The 16,137-nt window shown below is 44.8% G+C and overlaps 1 protein-coding gene across 3 annotated transcripts in view; it reads right to left on the bottom strand.

Moving 5' to 3' along the window:
- Positions 1–5,249: 5,249 nt before the first annotated feature.
- The window catches only part of LOC129863671 (cdc42 effector protein 4-like), a 38,509-nt gene continuing 27,621 nt past the window's right edge, over positions 5,250–16,137 (bottom strand). For all 3 annotated transcript variants that reach the window (XM_055935828.1, XM_055935819.1, XM_055935810.1), the window contains exon 2: positions 5,250–11,497. In XM_055935828.1, coding sequence (XP_055791803.1) covers positions 10,248–11,288 — 1,041 coding nt within the window. In that variant the 5' untranslated portion in view covers positions 11,289–11,497 and the 3' untranslated portion in view covers positions 5,250–10,247. The remainder of the gene's footprint in view (positions 11,498–16,137) is intronic.

Raw genomic sequence — 16,137 nt, forward strand, 5'->3', positions numbered from 1 at the left:
GCAACTCAGTAAAATCTATGAAATTGTTGCATGTTGCATATATATTTTTGCATGTGGCATACATAATTAAAATTAATGTTAAATCTTCCAGTCCATTGTCATGGTCCAAATGCAGAAGCATCTCAACATATGATTTCTTCAACAGGCTGAATGTAGACGTATTGTCTCATTAATGGATGACATGTAGACCTATTGTCTCATTAATGGATGACATGTAGACCTATTGTCTCATTAATGGATGACATGTAGACCTATTGTCTCATTAATGGATGACATGTAGACCTATTGTCTCATTAATGGATGACATGTAGACCTATTGTCTCATTAATTCACGGCATGTAGACCAATTGTCTCATTAATTCACGGCACATAGACCTATTGTCTCACTAATGGTGAGACAGGTGGTCGCCCCCAGGTGGAGAAGGTAGGAAGCAACATCTCCCCCCCACTGATCCTCAACACTGGCTCCAGGGTGCGTTCTCAGCCCTCTCCTGTACTCCCTGTTCACCCATGACTGCGGGGCCATGCACGCTTCCAACTCAATCATCAAGTTTGCAGACGACACTACAGTGGTAGGCCTGATTACCAACAACGATGAGACGGCCTACAGGGAGAAGGTGATGGCCCTCGGACTATGGTGTCAGGAAAATAACCTCTCACTCCTCGTCAACAAAACGAAGGAGATGATCGTGAACTACAGGAAACAGCAGAAGGAGCCCCCCCCCCCCCCCCACCCCATCCACATCGACAGGAAGTAATGGAGAAGGGGGAAAGTTTTAAGTTCCTCGGCATACACATCGCAGACAAACTGAAATGGTCCACCCACACAGACAGCATGGTGAAGAAGGTGCAAAAGCGCCTCTTCAACCTCAGGAGGCTGAAGAAATTTGGCTTGTCATCTAAAACACTCACAAACTTCTACAGATGCACAATCGAGAGCATCCTGTCGGGCTGTATCACCGCCTGGTACGGCAATTGCACCGCCCTCAACTGCAAGGCTCTCCAGAGGGTAGTGAGGTCTGCACAATGCATCACATGGGGGCAAACTACCTGCCCTGCAGGACACCTATACCACCCGATGTCACAGGAAGGCCAAAAAGATCATCAAGGACAACAAACAACTGAGCCACTGCCTGTTCACCCCGCTATCATCCAGAAGGCGAGGTCAGTACAGGTGCATCAAAGCTGGGACTGGGAGACTGAAAAACAGCTTCTATCTCAAGGCCATCAGACTGTTAAACAGTCATTACTAACATAGAGAGGCTGCTGCCAACATACAGACTTAAATCTCTGGCCACTTAAATAAATTGATTTAATAAAGGTATCACTAGTCACTTCAAATAACGGCACTTTAATAATGTTTACATATCCTACATTACACATCTCATATGTATATACTGTATTCTATACCATCTACTGCATCTTGCCTATGCCGCACGCCCTTGCTCATCCATATATTTATTGTATACCATCTACTGCATCTTGCCTATGCCGCACGCCCTTGCTCATCCATATTTATTTATTATTTAGTTGTTGTGAATTTGTTAGATTACTTGTTGGATATTACCGCAATGCCGGAACTAGAAGCACAAGCCTTTTGCTACACTCGCATCAACATCTGCTAACCATGTGTATGTGACCAATAAAATTTGATTTTATTTGATAATGGATGATCAAATCAAATCAAATTTCCTTTGTCATACGCTCCAAATACAACAGGTATACAACCTTACCATGAGAGGCTTACTTATTAGCCCTAAACCAATAATAATTCAAGAAATAGAATTAATAAAATATTTACTAAATAAACTAAAGTAAATCAAATCAATCAAAAAGTAACAAGAAATGTACATAGCAGTACGAGGCTATATACCGGGGGTACCGGTACCGAGTCAATGTACGGGGGTACAGGTTAGTGGGGGTAATTTGAAAAGGGGGGGGGGGTCAATTTAAATAGTCCGGGTGGCCATTTGATTAGTAGTTCAGCAGTCTTATGGCTTGGGGGTAGAAGCTGTTAAGGAGCCTTTTGGTACTAGGCTTGGCTTTCCGGTAACGCTTGCCGTGCAGTAGCAGAGAGAATAGTCAATGACTTGGGTGACTGGAGTCTTTGACAATTTTTTGGGCCTTCCTCCAACACCGCCTAGTGTATATGTCCTGGATGTCAGGAAGCTTGTCCCCGGTGATGTACTGGGCCCTATGCAATACCCTCTGTAGCGCCTTATGGTCAGATGCCGAGCAGTTGCCATACGAGTCGGTGATGCAACCGGGTCAGCATATTCTTGATGGTGCAGCTGTAGAACATTTTGAGGATCTGGGGACCCATGCCAAAATCTTTTCAGTCTCCTGAGGGGGAAAAGGTGTTGTCGTGCCCTCTTCTCAACTGTCTTGGTGTGTTTGGACCATGATAGTTTGTTGGTGATGTGGACACCAAGGAACTTGAAATTCTCAACCCACTCCACTTCAGTCCCGTCGATGTTAATGGGGGCCTGTACGGCCCTCCTTTTCTTATAGTCCACGATCATCTCCTTTGTCTTGCTTACATTGAGAGAGAAGCTGTTGTCCTTGCACCACACTGCCAGGTCTCTGACCTCCTCCCTATGGGCTGCCTCAGTGTTGTTTCGTTAGCAAACAATGATGTTGTTGGAGTCGTGTTTGGGCCACGCAGTCATGGGTGAACAGGGAGTACAGGAGGGGACTAAGCAGGCACCCCTGACGGGCCCCAGTGTTGAGGATCAGCATGGCAGATATGTTGTTGTCTACCCTTGGGGGCGGCCCGTCAGGAAGTCCAGGATCCAGTTGCAGAGGGAGTTGTTTAGTCCCAGGGTCCATAGCTTAGTGATGAGCTTTGTGAGCGCTATGGGTTTGAACGCTGACCTGTAGTCATTGAAAAGCATTCTCACATAGGTGTTCCTTATGTCCAGGTGGGAAAGGGCATTGTGGAGTGGGATTGAGATTGCATCATCTCTGGATCTGTTGGGGCTGTATGTGAATTGGAGTGGGTTTAGGGTTTCTTGCATGATGGTGTTGATGTGAGCCATGACCAGTCTTTCAAAGCACTTCATGGCTACCGATGTGAGTGCTACGGGGCTGTAATCATTTAGGCATGTTACCTTCACTTTCTTGGACACAGGGACTATGGTGGTCTTTTTGAAACATGTAGGTATTACAGACTCAGCAAAGGAGAGGTTGCTAATGTCAGTAAAAACTCTTGCCAGTTGGTCCGCGCATGCTTTGAGTACACGTCCTGGTAATCCGTCTGGCCCCGCAGCTTTGTAAATGTTGACCTGTTTAATGGTCTTGCTCACATTGGCTACGAAGAGCATGATCACACAGTCGGCCGGAACAGCTGGTGCTCTCACGCATGCGTCAGTGTTGGTTGCCTCGTAGCGAGCATAAATACATTTAGCTCATCTGGTAGGCTTACGTCACTAGGCAGCTCGCGGCTGGGTTCCCCTTTGTAGTCCGTAATAGTTTTCAAGCCCTGCCACATCCGATGAGCGTCAGAGACTGTGTAGTAGGATTCAATCTTAGTCCTGTATTGATGCTTTGCATGTTTGATGGTTTGTCTGAGGGCATGGTAGGATTTCTAGTAAGCTTCCGAATTTGTGTCCCTAACCTTTAGTTCGGTGCGGATGTTGCGTGTAATCAATGGCTACTGGTTGTGAAATGTACATACGGTCACTGTGCACTTATTGATGAAGCGGTGACTGAGCTGGAATAATCCTCAATGCCATTGGATGAATCCTGGATAAATCACGGAACATATTTCAGTCTGTGCGAGAAAAACAGTCCTGCAGCATGGCATCCGCGTCATCTGACCACTTCCGTATTGAGAAAGTCACTGGTACTTCCTGCTTTAGTTTTTGCTTGTAAGCAGGATTCAGGAGGATAGAATAATGGTCAGATTTTCCAAATGGAGGGCGAAGAAGAGTTTTGTATACATCCCAGAGTGTTGAGTAAAGGTGGTCTGGAGTTTTTTTGTCCTCTGGTTGAACATGTGACACGCTGGTAGAATCGGTTTGTGGTGGTAAATAGACGGCTACAAATAACATAGATGAGAACTCTCTTGGTAGTTAATGTGGTCTCCAGCTTATCATGAGGTATTCTACCTCAGGCGAACAATACCTCGAGACTTCTTCAATATTAGATATCGTGCACCAGCAGTTATTGACAAATAGACACACACACCCACCACTTGTCTCACCAGACGTAGCTGCTGTCTCCTGCCGAAACATGGAGAAGCCAACCAGCTCTATATTATCCGTGTCATTGTTCAGCCAAGTCTCGGTGAAACATAATATATTACAGTTTTTACTGTCCAGTTGGTAGGATAGTCATAATCATAGATCGTCCAGTTACAAAGCATCCCGCCCTCTGCCCCCTTTTTCTCTGTCTGTCTTTTCTTCATGCTGATTATTGGGATTTCGGCCTTGTCTCGACAAAGCAGTATATCCTTTGTGTCGGACTCATTAAAGAAAAAATCTTTGTCCAGTTTGAGGTGAGTAATCGCTGTTCTGATGTGCCGAAGCTCTTTTCGGGCATAAGAGACGGTAGCAGCAACATTATGTACAAAATGAGTTACAAACAATGCGAAAAAACTAACAAAAAAGCACAGTTGGTTTGGAGCCCGTAAAATGGCAGCCCTCCCCTCTGGTACCATTATTACCTTAATGGACCTATTGTCTCATTAATGGACGACATGTTGGCCTAAATCAGAGTTGCTAAATATAAAAAGTCTGATTCTTCTAAACCATATATCCCAATCTGACTGTGTAGGCGCCTCGTATTTATCCTTCTCAGCAAGAAAAAAATAAGCTTGACATTTTTCTGGGATTAATGATCTGTACTGTATCTGGCAGACAAAAAGCTAACACAAAAGATGAGATTATACAATGCACTCCCTATCAATACAGCTATACTAGCTTGTCTATGCTCATTACCAATGATCTGTATAGCAGTTATAATTTAAACTGAGGTTTATTTGGTAAGAAACACAGATTGGCTGTATTTTAATGTCGAATGGTATGTGAAGTGTGTGGACTTGATGGAGAGGAGCATCTCTGTCAACACTGAGTGTGAATACCAGCGTCTTACACAAGTTCCACCTCAGCCCCTTCTGCTGCTACCTGCATAAATAAAACGTGAACTGACTTGTTCAAGTATTTTCTCTATGAAACAGGTTCCCATAGGGACAGATAGACAACATAACATAACACAGAATACGAAATAAGACACAACACCGCTCCAGGTAAAGATTACCAACTTTCTTTTTATTGAAAAATATTGCTGTTATTTCAAAGAGGAGGACGTGTGAGGGAGGTAAATACACTGAACAAAAACATAAACACAAAATGTAAAGTGTTGGTCCCATATTTCATGAGCTGAAACAAAAGATCCCAGAAATGTTCCATATGCACAAAATTTCTCTCAATTTTGTGCACAAATTTGTTAACATCCCTGTTAGTGAGCATTTCTCCTTCGACAAGATAATCCATTCACCTGACAGGGGTGGCATATTGAGAAGCTGATTAAACAGCATGATCATTACACAGATGCACCTTGTGCTGGGGAAAATAAAAGCCCATTGAAATGTGCACACAACACAATGCCACAGATGTCTCAAATTTTGAGGAAGCATGCAATTAGCATGCTGACTGCAGGAATGTCCACCAGAGCTGTTGCCAGATAATTGAATGTTAATTTGTCTGAAATAAGCCATCTCCAAAGTTGTTTTAGAGAATTGGGCAGTATGTCCAACCGGCCTCACAACCGCATACCACGTGTATGGCGTTGTGTAGGCGAACGGTTTGCTGATGTCAACGTTGTGAACAGAGTTCCCCATGGTGGTGGTGGGGCTATGGTATGGGCAGGGATAAGATACAGTTTCATTTTAAATCGATGGAAATTTTTATGTACAGAGATACCGTGACTGTCACATTCCTGACCTGTTTTCTCTTGTTTTGTATGTGTTTATTGGTCAGGGCGTGAGCTGGGTGGGCATTTCTATGTGTTGTGTTTCTATGTTGGGTTAAAGGGTTAATTGACCTTGTATGGCTCTCAATCAGAGACAGGTGTTTTCGTTCTCCTCTGATTGAGAGACATACATAGGGAGGTTGTTTCTCACTGTTTGTTTGTGGGTGATTGTGTCTGTGTCTATGTGTAGTGGTTGTGTCAGCACTATCTAGATTTATAGCTTCACGGTCGTCTGTTTGTTGTTTTGGTTCAATTTTCTTCTTAAAATAAAAGAGAAGATGTATTTTCAACACGCTGCGCCTTGGTCCTCTCTCAGTCCCGTTGACGATCGTGACAGTGACGGCCCATATTGAGGCCCAATTTTTTCTTAAGGTGTCTTTGACCTTCGCAGTCATGAAATCCATAGATTAGGGCCTAATGAATATATTTCAACTGACTGATTTCCTCATGAACTATAACTCAGTGAAATCTTTGAAATTGTTGCATGTTGCATTTATATTTTTGTTCAGTATATATGTATACACAGTAGATTGAGAAAGAAAAAGAAAAGTAGCACATACCTGGCATAAAAACTAGCCTTGAGTAGAGAAAAATGAAACACTCTCCAGCTGAACCTTTAAGCCAGTTCTTTTTCACAATCCCTTCCCCTTGTATGAATCCCCCCCCCCTACAGGCAGTAGGCCAGGGCACTGAAATCTTCTTGTGATTAAAACCCACTTTACTTTCTGATGTCTCTTCATTAGCATCACTATGCCATAATGCCTATAACAAACATAGTAATAGTCACTGTTTTTCATGGATGGCACAATTAGTATTTATCTACTTCACTTCAGTAGCAAATAAAATGGAGGTGGACAGGTATGAGTGTTTTGATAGAAAATTAAAAGGTTCTTTATAAAGTGTCCCGGCATTGGTGAAGAACAGCTAAGGGATTGCAGCAGTTTAACCCACTCTCCATAGACAGATTCTACAACAATGGAACAAGCAACTGAGTTTAAAACAATAAAAACATAACAAAGAAATCCCAAATTTGGCCCATTTACAAATTAACAGTGTGAGAGGCCTGAGATTTAAGTTCACTGTACTGCTGTAGCCCGTAAATGTTTCCTTCAGACATCAAGACTCAATATGACATGTCAGAGGATGATTACATACATACTTGGCACATTTCCACCTGGTCATTTTAATCTCTGAACCAATCTCTCTTTAATACAGACATGTACACATGGAACTCTAACAAACATAGCATGAACATATGGCTGAGTGATGTCACATCCTGCCTGGCATTAGGCTCCTCCCCTGACCTAATACCATTGGATAATTTGTTCCCCCCTCCAAACAACCAACCAACACCATAACAGGGAACAAAAACAGTGATCCCCAGTGTCACATATGGCACTCAAGCATAAAGTCAATAGATTAGGTACTTTCAAGACAACTGGGAACTCTGAGGAAAAAACTAGGTCAAATCGTGACGTCAGTGATCTTCCGGTCGGAACATAAAGTCAGTTTTAGAAAGATGCCCGAGTTTCCGACTTGGATGACTGTTCAAAATGATTTTCCCAGTCAGACCTAGTTCAGAGATTCCCAGTTGTTTTGAACGCGACAATACTCAGGGATCCAGGAAGGCGTGAGCAGGGACTTCCTGCTTTACTTTAACAGATTAGATTTTTATCTGACCAAATTAATGAGAGGGAGGGGGGGACCTATAGTCACACTGTATTCATCCTAAATGGCACCCTATTCCCAATATAGTGCACTACTTTTGTCCAGAGCCTTATGGGCCCTGGTCAAAAGTAGTGCGCTATATAGGGAATAGGGTGCGATTTGGGATGCAAATGCTGTAGGAGGAATCTAAAGGGAAAGGGAACAGGCGCGCCTGCCATTTCCTTTCCCAAACATATGACTCATGAATGGATGAGTGGTTGGTTTGGTTACTGACCGATCAGCCAACTAAGTTCATGAATGAGAGGGTGGAGGGAAGCCAGAGGGTGTGCTGATTCAATCTGCTCCTACAGTATGTTTATGAATGAGAGGGAAGCTAGAGGGTGTGCTGATTCAATCTGCTCCTACAGTATGTTTATGAATGAGAGGGAAGCCAGAGGGTGTGCTGATTCAATCTGCTCCTACAGTATGTTTATGAATGAGAGGGAAGCCAGAGGGTGTGCTGATTCAATCTGCTCCTACAGTATGTTTATGAATGAGAGGGAAGCCAGAGGGTGTGCTGATTCAATCTGCTCCTACAGTATGTTTATGAATGAGAGGGAAGCCAGAGGGTGTGCTGATTCAATCTGCTCCTACAGTATGTTTATGAATGAGAGGGAAGCCAGAGGGTGTGCTGATTCAATCTGTTCCTACAGTAGCCAGGTCTGCGTGGCACAATGGAGACAGGAGGGTAATAATAGTGTTCTCCTATTACTGATACCCTCCTCCCTTCAAACTCCTCTCTTTCTCCTGATCTTACAAGCCTGGGGTGTGTATGGGGGAAGAGATGACCACATAGATATGACAGTCTACTGTACGGTCACTACTCTTGTCCACAACCACCATCTCTGCTCCTGTGAGTTATGTATTTGTTTTCATCTGTTTCTAAACATTTGTACAATAAAAGCACTACTGGTCATGAAAGCTTCTACAAAAAGGCCATTTATTTTCAAAATGTTCATTTTTTTGTATTTAATAATAAGTCAAGTTAATTTAAAACATTTACATGGAAACATAACAAAGATTTTTTATGTACAATAGTGTTTTAGGGAGTGAGCTATTTTGCTACACATTGGCAGTGTTTGCAGGGGATATATGACTGAGTCCATTGATCTAAGCTAAAGTGCCATGGACTCACGGCCAAACCTAAACCTAGCCTAATCAACTCCGAAGATAAGGCTTAAGCTGGATCACTGAGTAGGCTAGTACATTAGGCTTTAGAACAACTAAAGATCACCAAACTCCAACCTTTAACTAAATTCCTCCAATCAACATGACTTAAAACAGTGCACAATATGATCTACCCCTTATTAGAAGTAGTTATTAGATAACAAATGAAACAAGCTAACTGATCATGTAGGACTTCAGAGTGTGTTGGGCTGTATAGAGTATGTCTAGTGAACAGGACAATAAAGCGGACTAATGGTTGGAATAATGAACAACCAAGTTGTGCCATTGTTTAAGAACCTGAAGACCAACTTATCAATTCTGTATGTAGTAAACATAGGAGAAGCCACCTTTATTTACCCTTTGAAAATTAACAAAACTAATATTTTAACTGCATCTCACCTCACTCAACACACACATACAATCCATTCAATGCCCCAAAGAATGCTGGGATACATTTCACTTCCTTTCTCCAAAGCAGTGTGGGAAATAAACAGTTCAGTCCGTGACCTCACATGACTCTACACCTCCCGCATTACACCTCCATCTGGGTGATCAACAGTTCATGCTTCGACCTCTGTGACCTCTGTCAATCTCCATATGTCCACTTTCAAAGAATGTGACAATCAGTGTCATGACCGCTGGTTGGTTTTCCCTTACCTAATAATGGGCTATAAGGAATATGCTAGTACTGCAGCCAGGACTGTAGCTATGGTAACCATGAAGGGAAATCCTCTGAATGGAAAGACAATGGTGGCGTGGGTGGGTTATGGTTCATGTTGAATATGAGTGGATATGAGTGGTTGATCCCCTTATAAGGAGAAACACACTTTAATGACATATTGGAACTGTGGGATTAGATCATCATAATGACAGATCATAGTTCAACAAAAATAATCCCTCAAACCAATAACTGGTGTCTCAGAGTTGCAGTGTGTGTGAGTGAGAGAGAGAGTTAGTGGTCGACACGGAATTCTGTAATGGGCTGGAGAAATGGACTCATGGGACAGGCATTTTCGTTTCCATTAACTATCACACACACACACACACACACACACACACACACACACACACACACACACACACACACACACACACACACACACACACACACACACACACACACACACACAGGAGTAAATAAGGTTAAATAACAGATGGTGTATGGGTATTCCTGATCCAGGAGGTGTAGCAGAACAGGGTTGTCCCCGTATAGAAGTTCTCAGGATAGATCCATATGTAGGGATTTGTGCGGTCTTTATCGTGCTCCCAACCCCTCCCAGACTTATTATAGCTTCAAAACTCATGAAAAATAATTGTCTCCTTCGGTGACCTCACAAACCACGTTCTGGTGTCGTTATTAACCACATTCTGTGGTGGTGACATTACAGCCCTGTTCTGTTTTACACCCTGATCTCATCATCATCCTCGTCCATGAAGGAGAAGTCTTTATCGTCCTCCTCTCCAGCCCCCCGAGAGCTGTACTTGGCGCTGTCCATGTCCCCCTCCTGCAGGTGGTGGAGTGGTTTCTCCTCAAGAGCGGCAGAGCCGGAGGAGGACACGGAGCAGCTGTCCAGGTGGCTGTGGGGGTGGTAGTTCCTGCGAGGGGTGTAGAGGGGGTCGGCCATGACCTTCTGCTGAGGATAGGTGCGTGGGGGCCTGCCTGGAGGCTGTAGATCCACCTGGTCCTCGATCTCATCCTCCGTGGTGGGAGGGCTAAAAGGGGGTGACCCGCGGCCCTCGCTGCCCTTCCCCTCCTCGTACCCCAGGTCGTCTTCCTCCCAGCCCTTCTTTTCCATGACGCTGAGGATGTCCCCCAGCATGGAGGGTCCCAGGTCAATGTGGAATGACATGATGGACTCTGCGTGCTTCATCCCGCCACCCCGAGGATGTGATGGGGGCAGGTCAGTCAGTTCTCCAAAGTTACGCTCGTCAAACTCCAGATCCAGCATCGCCATGGCCGATGCACCGTTGACTGGTTTGCTGATTCCATCGACCTCGGGCAGCTTCTTCAGAGGGCTGGAGGAGACACTCTTGGGCATCTGCTGACCACTGCCCATCCTGACCACGTCCTCATCATTGAGGTAGGGCAGGGAGATGGCGTTCTTCACAAAGTTTGGCGAGCCACCGGGGGGCGCCAACGAGTTGTTCTTGTACATGTCACCGCGGTTCACCGACTGGGAGCGCTTGCTGCTCCTGAAGGTTCGGGACAACAGGCCTGGTTTGGGTCCAGGGGAGCTCTGCTGGACCTCTGGAACTTGTTCTTTAGGGGGCTCCCCAGACCGGGTACTTAGGAAAGAGGTGTCCCCGAAGGCGTCCCCACCACGACCCACATGCATGGTGTGTCTGAAGTCCCCCAGAGGGGCGCTGATCATCTCCGCAGTCAGGTCAGCCCGGGAGCGACGCTTGGACTGGTTCGAGGTTAGCTGCTTGAGAATAGGCATGGTGATGTCTGATGAAGTCTGATTTAATACGCCACAAGACCAGAAACACCTGATTGGTGCTGAGTTATGTGATGTTTGTGTCTTTCTCACATTTAATTGTAAACTGTGTTGTCAAAGCAAGGATTGAACCAGGTCTCTAGAGTACCCAGCCATTGTGGTCCTTCAAACATCTACGGTGAGTTCTGGTCCAGACAATCCACAAATCAAACCTAAGTGAAAAACAGAAGAGATGACACATTAAAGTCACATTGCAAGAACCATGCAAACCAACTCAGATCCTCAAAGTTGGCATGGAAACTAACTATAACACAGAGTAGCTTTGTAATTTTATTCCTTCGGAGAATAAGCACATGACAGTAAACAATCTATTTCCAATAGCTGCTGACTGCGTCTGCGGCCAGAATCATGACAACTTTCTTCTTCTATGCCGCTCTGCCTCAAATGTGGAAACTTTTGTTGCCAGGCCGGGGCTTTGAAATTAAACCTCCAGTTGAGTGGTTCCAAACTCTAGGAGGACAAAAGGTAGGTATTCTGGAATGAAATAGAGGGGGTGGGGGTGGGACTTAAGCTCTTTCTCACTTAACTGGTACTCTAACCTTTCTCTGCCTGAACTAAAAGTACTTTTTAAAAACAGGGGAAACACACGTTTCAAGTCATCAGAATACATTTTTCGTGCAAATACTTGTCTTTAATAGAACTTCCAAGTTCCCATAAATGCTGAAATATTGTTTAAAAGTAGCAGCCGGAATATTAATCAGTTGGGCTTTTCAATTTTTAGGAGACGGCTGTCTGTTGTCTGGAATCCCTGCTTCCACTACAGTACTCTGTTCTACTGCCGCAGTTCTGCAATTCCCATTTGGGCCTGTGCCTGCCTCTCTCTCCCTCTCTGCGCCTCTCTCTCTCTCTCTCTCTCTCCTACATTACCATACAGTCATAGGATACTGGGAGCTTGAGGGGGCTCCAGCTGCCAGGAATAAAGAGCAGATGAAAAAAACTATGAAGACAGAAGGGTTGGAACAGAATGATACAGTTAGTTGTTGACAGTCGATACATTTCTTCTGCAGCTTGGATTAATTTAGAGCAACAGCTCAGAAGTATCGACTGTCAATAACTAAATGTATCGTTCTATTGCAACCCTTGTCACTGACTGACTGTATCATTCTGTTCTAACCCTTCTGTCAAAGACTGACTATCGTTCTGTTCCAATCCTTCGGTCAGTGACTATCGTTCTGTTCCAACCCTTCTGTCACTGGCTGACTATCGTTCTGTTCCAACCCTTCTGTCAAAGACTGACTATCGTTCTGTTCCAATCCTTCGGTCAGTGACTATCGTTCTGTTCCAACCCTTCTGTCACTGGCTGACTATCGTTCTGTTCCAACCCTTCTGTCACTGACTGACTGTATCATTCTGTTCTAACCCTTCTGTCAAAGACTGACTATCGTTCTGTTCCAATCCTTCGGTCAGTGACTATCGTTCTGTTCCAACCCTTCTGTCACTGGCTGACTATCGTTCTGTTCCAACCCTTCTGTCAAAGACTGACTATCGTTCTGTACCAATCCTTCGGTCAGTGACTATCGTTCTGTTCCAACCCTTCTGTCACTGGCTGACTATCGTTCTGTTCCAACCCTTCTGTCACTGACTGACTGTATCATTCTGTTCTAACCCTTCTGTCAAAGACTGACTATCGTTCTGTTCCAATCCTTCGGTCAGTGACTATCGTTCTGTTCTAACCCTTCTGTCACTGGCAGATTAAAACTCTGAGTCTCTCCTGCTTGATCTAGGATTTCTGGCTCTCTCACGATTTCCAGACATCTTTTAGCCAAAGGGACGTTTGAAGCTTGTACTCTTTTCACACAGCCGTTTTTCTGCAGGTACTGGTTTCTGTGTAAATAATGACCAAAAGAATCTCACGCCCATCAGAACCTTCTTATATCTACCCCATTAAGCTACATATGGTCCATATGTCACCGGTCACTTGGATTATTGCAACACTCAAAGCATGCTGTGACTGATCACTGTGTTCAGAACTTAAGTTGTGATTAGAGTCAGGGGCCCTGATAAGTCTACAGCCCTGCCACGAGGATATCATTTACTGCTTACATGCTCTGGATTTCACAGCAAACACTTTGATCTGCAACCTGGCAGCATTTTGACCTATGACTCAATAAGCCTGATGATATGGGCCATTTCAGAAGCTGATGATACGGGCCGTTTCGAGAGTGTCTGCTTACCTAGGCCAATCTGTCTTCGTGTCACCATTGACCCCGCAATGAAATAAGATCTCAAAACATAATGGTGTGGAGTGGACAGTAGCAAAGGTGGCAGCTTTTAATGGGATAAAAGTTACTGTCCCCAGATAGGCCAGCAGCCAGCCATAAGGCCCAGTAGGCACATGAGTAGGCCTAGGTGATGTCAACAAGGGTTTCAATGTGGCTGCTAGGCGCCATCCAATCATTCTCATGTTTTAAAACCACAGCGCACGCGTGCACACACACACACACACACACACACACACACACACACACACACACACGACGACACACCCTCTAGTCTCTGTGTATTGGTGTATTCATACCCTCTGGATGAATGGGGCCTCAGGCAAAAATATTCCAAAGCAACGTCACCCTCGAAAACATTTACATCTCCGACAACAAAGGCCCATTCAACTGAAAAGGCAACTGTAGCAGCAGAGAGAACAGAGGGGGTTCTGAGAGATGATGTGTTAACCCAGTTCCTCTCCTTTCAAAGGGACAGAACGTCCCTAAGGACAGTTCAATGATCTTCTTGTCTGCCTAATGTGGTTTAACATCTTTATTCATTACCTTCAGGAAATCTGTCCTCAGTCATAAGGATTTAAGGATTAGTGTGTGGGGAGAGGTTTTGCACCCTCAACAAAGAATTCCACTTTAGACAAACACAAGGACAACTGTATTGACTAAAACTGAGCATGAATGACTGCACAAGGGGTTTGGAGAAGTAGAAACTTTATCATGGAATTTCCCATCTTCACCAACAACTAAAACACTAGCCATTATGAAGCGCTAACTGCTCCAAAACAACCATACAAATTAGCTCAGCCATCACCGCTTTCAAGGGTCACCATTGTGCAACCACACATTGTGCTGTTGTGGCTAAGGAAGTCCCTTAAGGAGGCCTAGCTTACTTTACTGCAGAGTGATCCGTCATTACCTATTACATTATTACACAACTCACTATGCATGAGACCCCGTCTGCCTCTCTTCTATATGCCAGCCCAGTCTGCCTCTCTTCTATATGCCAGCCCAGTCTGCCTCTCTTCTATATGCCAGCCCGTCTGCCTCTCTTCTATATGCCAGCCCGTCTGCCTCTCTTCTATATGCCAGCCCGTCTGCCTCTCTTCTATATGCCAGCCCGTCTGCCTCTCTTCTATATGCCAGCCCGTCTGCCTCTCTTCTATATGCCAGCCCAGTCTGCCTCTCTTCTATATGCCAGCCCGTCTGCCTCTCTTCTATATGCCAGCCCGTCTGCCTCTCTTCTATATGCCAGCCCGTCTGCCTCTCTTCTATATGCCAGCCCGTCTGCCTCTCTTCTATATGCCAGCCCGTCTGCCTCTCTTCTATATGCCAGCCCGTCTGCCTCTCTTCTATATGCCAGCCCGTCTGCCTCTCTTCTATATGCCAGCCCGTCTGCCTCTCTTCTATATGCCAGCCCGTCTGCCTCTCTTCTATATGCCAGCCCGTCTGCCTCTCTTCTATATGCCAGCCCGTCTGCCTCTCTTCTATATGCCAGCCCAGTCTGCCTCTCTTCTATATGCCAGCCCAGTCTGCCTCTCTTCTATATGCCAGCCCAGTCTGCCTCTCTTCTATATGCCAGCCCAGTCTGCCTCTCTTCTATATGCCACCCTTCTGCTTCTCTCTCTCATTCAATGTGCAGGCCTCCAGTGCCTTCAGAGAGTATTCATACCGATTGACTTCAAGCCGGATTTCAAAATTGATTAAAGAAATCTGAAAATCTCACACAATACCCCATAATGACAAATTAAATACAGAAATACACTATATATACACACAATAGTATGTGGACACCCCTTCAAATTAGTGGATTTGGTTATTTCAGCCACACCCGTTGCTGACAGGTATATAAAATCGAGCATACTGCCATGCAATCTCCATAGAAAAACATTGGCAGTAGAATGGCCTTACTGAAGAGCTCAGTGATTTTCAAGGTGGCAGAGTCATAGGATGCTACCTTTCCAACAAGTCAGTTTGTCAAATTCCTGCCCTGCGAGAGCTGCCCTGTTCAACTGTATGGATGAATCTGGGTTTTGCAGATGGTCTGGGGCTGTTTTTCATTGTTCAGGCTAGGCCCCTTAGTTCCAGTGAAGGCAAATCTTTACGTTTCAGCATACAATGACATTCTAGACGGTTCTGTGCTTCCAACTTTGTGGCCAACGTTTGGAGGAAGGTCCTTTCCTGTTCCATCATGACAATGGTTTGTCAAATTCAGTGTGGAAATACTTGAACGACCTGCACAGAGCCCTGAGGTCAACCCCATCAAACCCCTTTGGGATGAATTGGAACGCAGACTGCGAGACAGGCCTAAATCGCCCAACATCAGTGCCCGACCTCACTAATGCTATTGTGACTGAATGGATGAAAGTCCCCAGAGCAATGTTCTAACATCTAGTGGAAAGCCTTCCCAGAAGAGTGGTTGTTATAACAGCAAAGGGGGGACCAACTCCATATTAATGCCCATGATTTTGGAATGAGATGTTCAATGAGCAGGTGTCCACATACACTACCAAAAGTATCTCATTTACATAAGTATTCACACCCCTTTGCTGTGACACTCCAAATTGAGCTCAGGTGCA

The sequence above is a fragment of the Salvelinus fontinalis genome, chromosome 1 (assembly GCF_029448725.1).
Source record: "Salvelinus fontinalis isolate EN_2023a chromosome 1, ASM2944872v1, whole genome shotgun sequence".
NCBI classification, from domain to species: Eukaryota; Metazoa; Chordata; class Actinopteri; order Salmoniformes; family Salmonidae; genus Salvelinus; species Salvelinus fontinalis.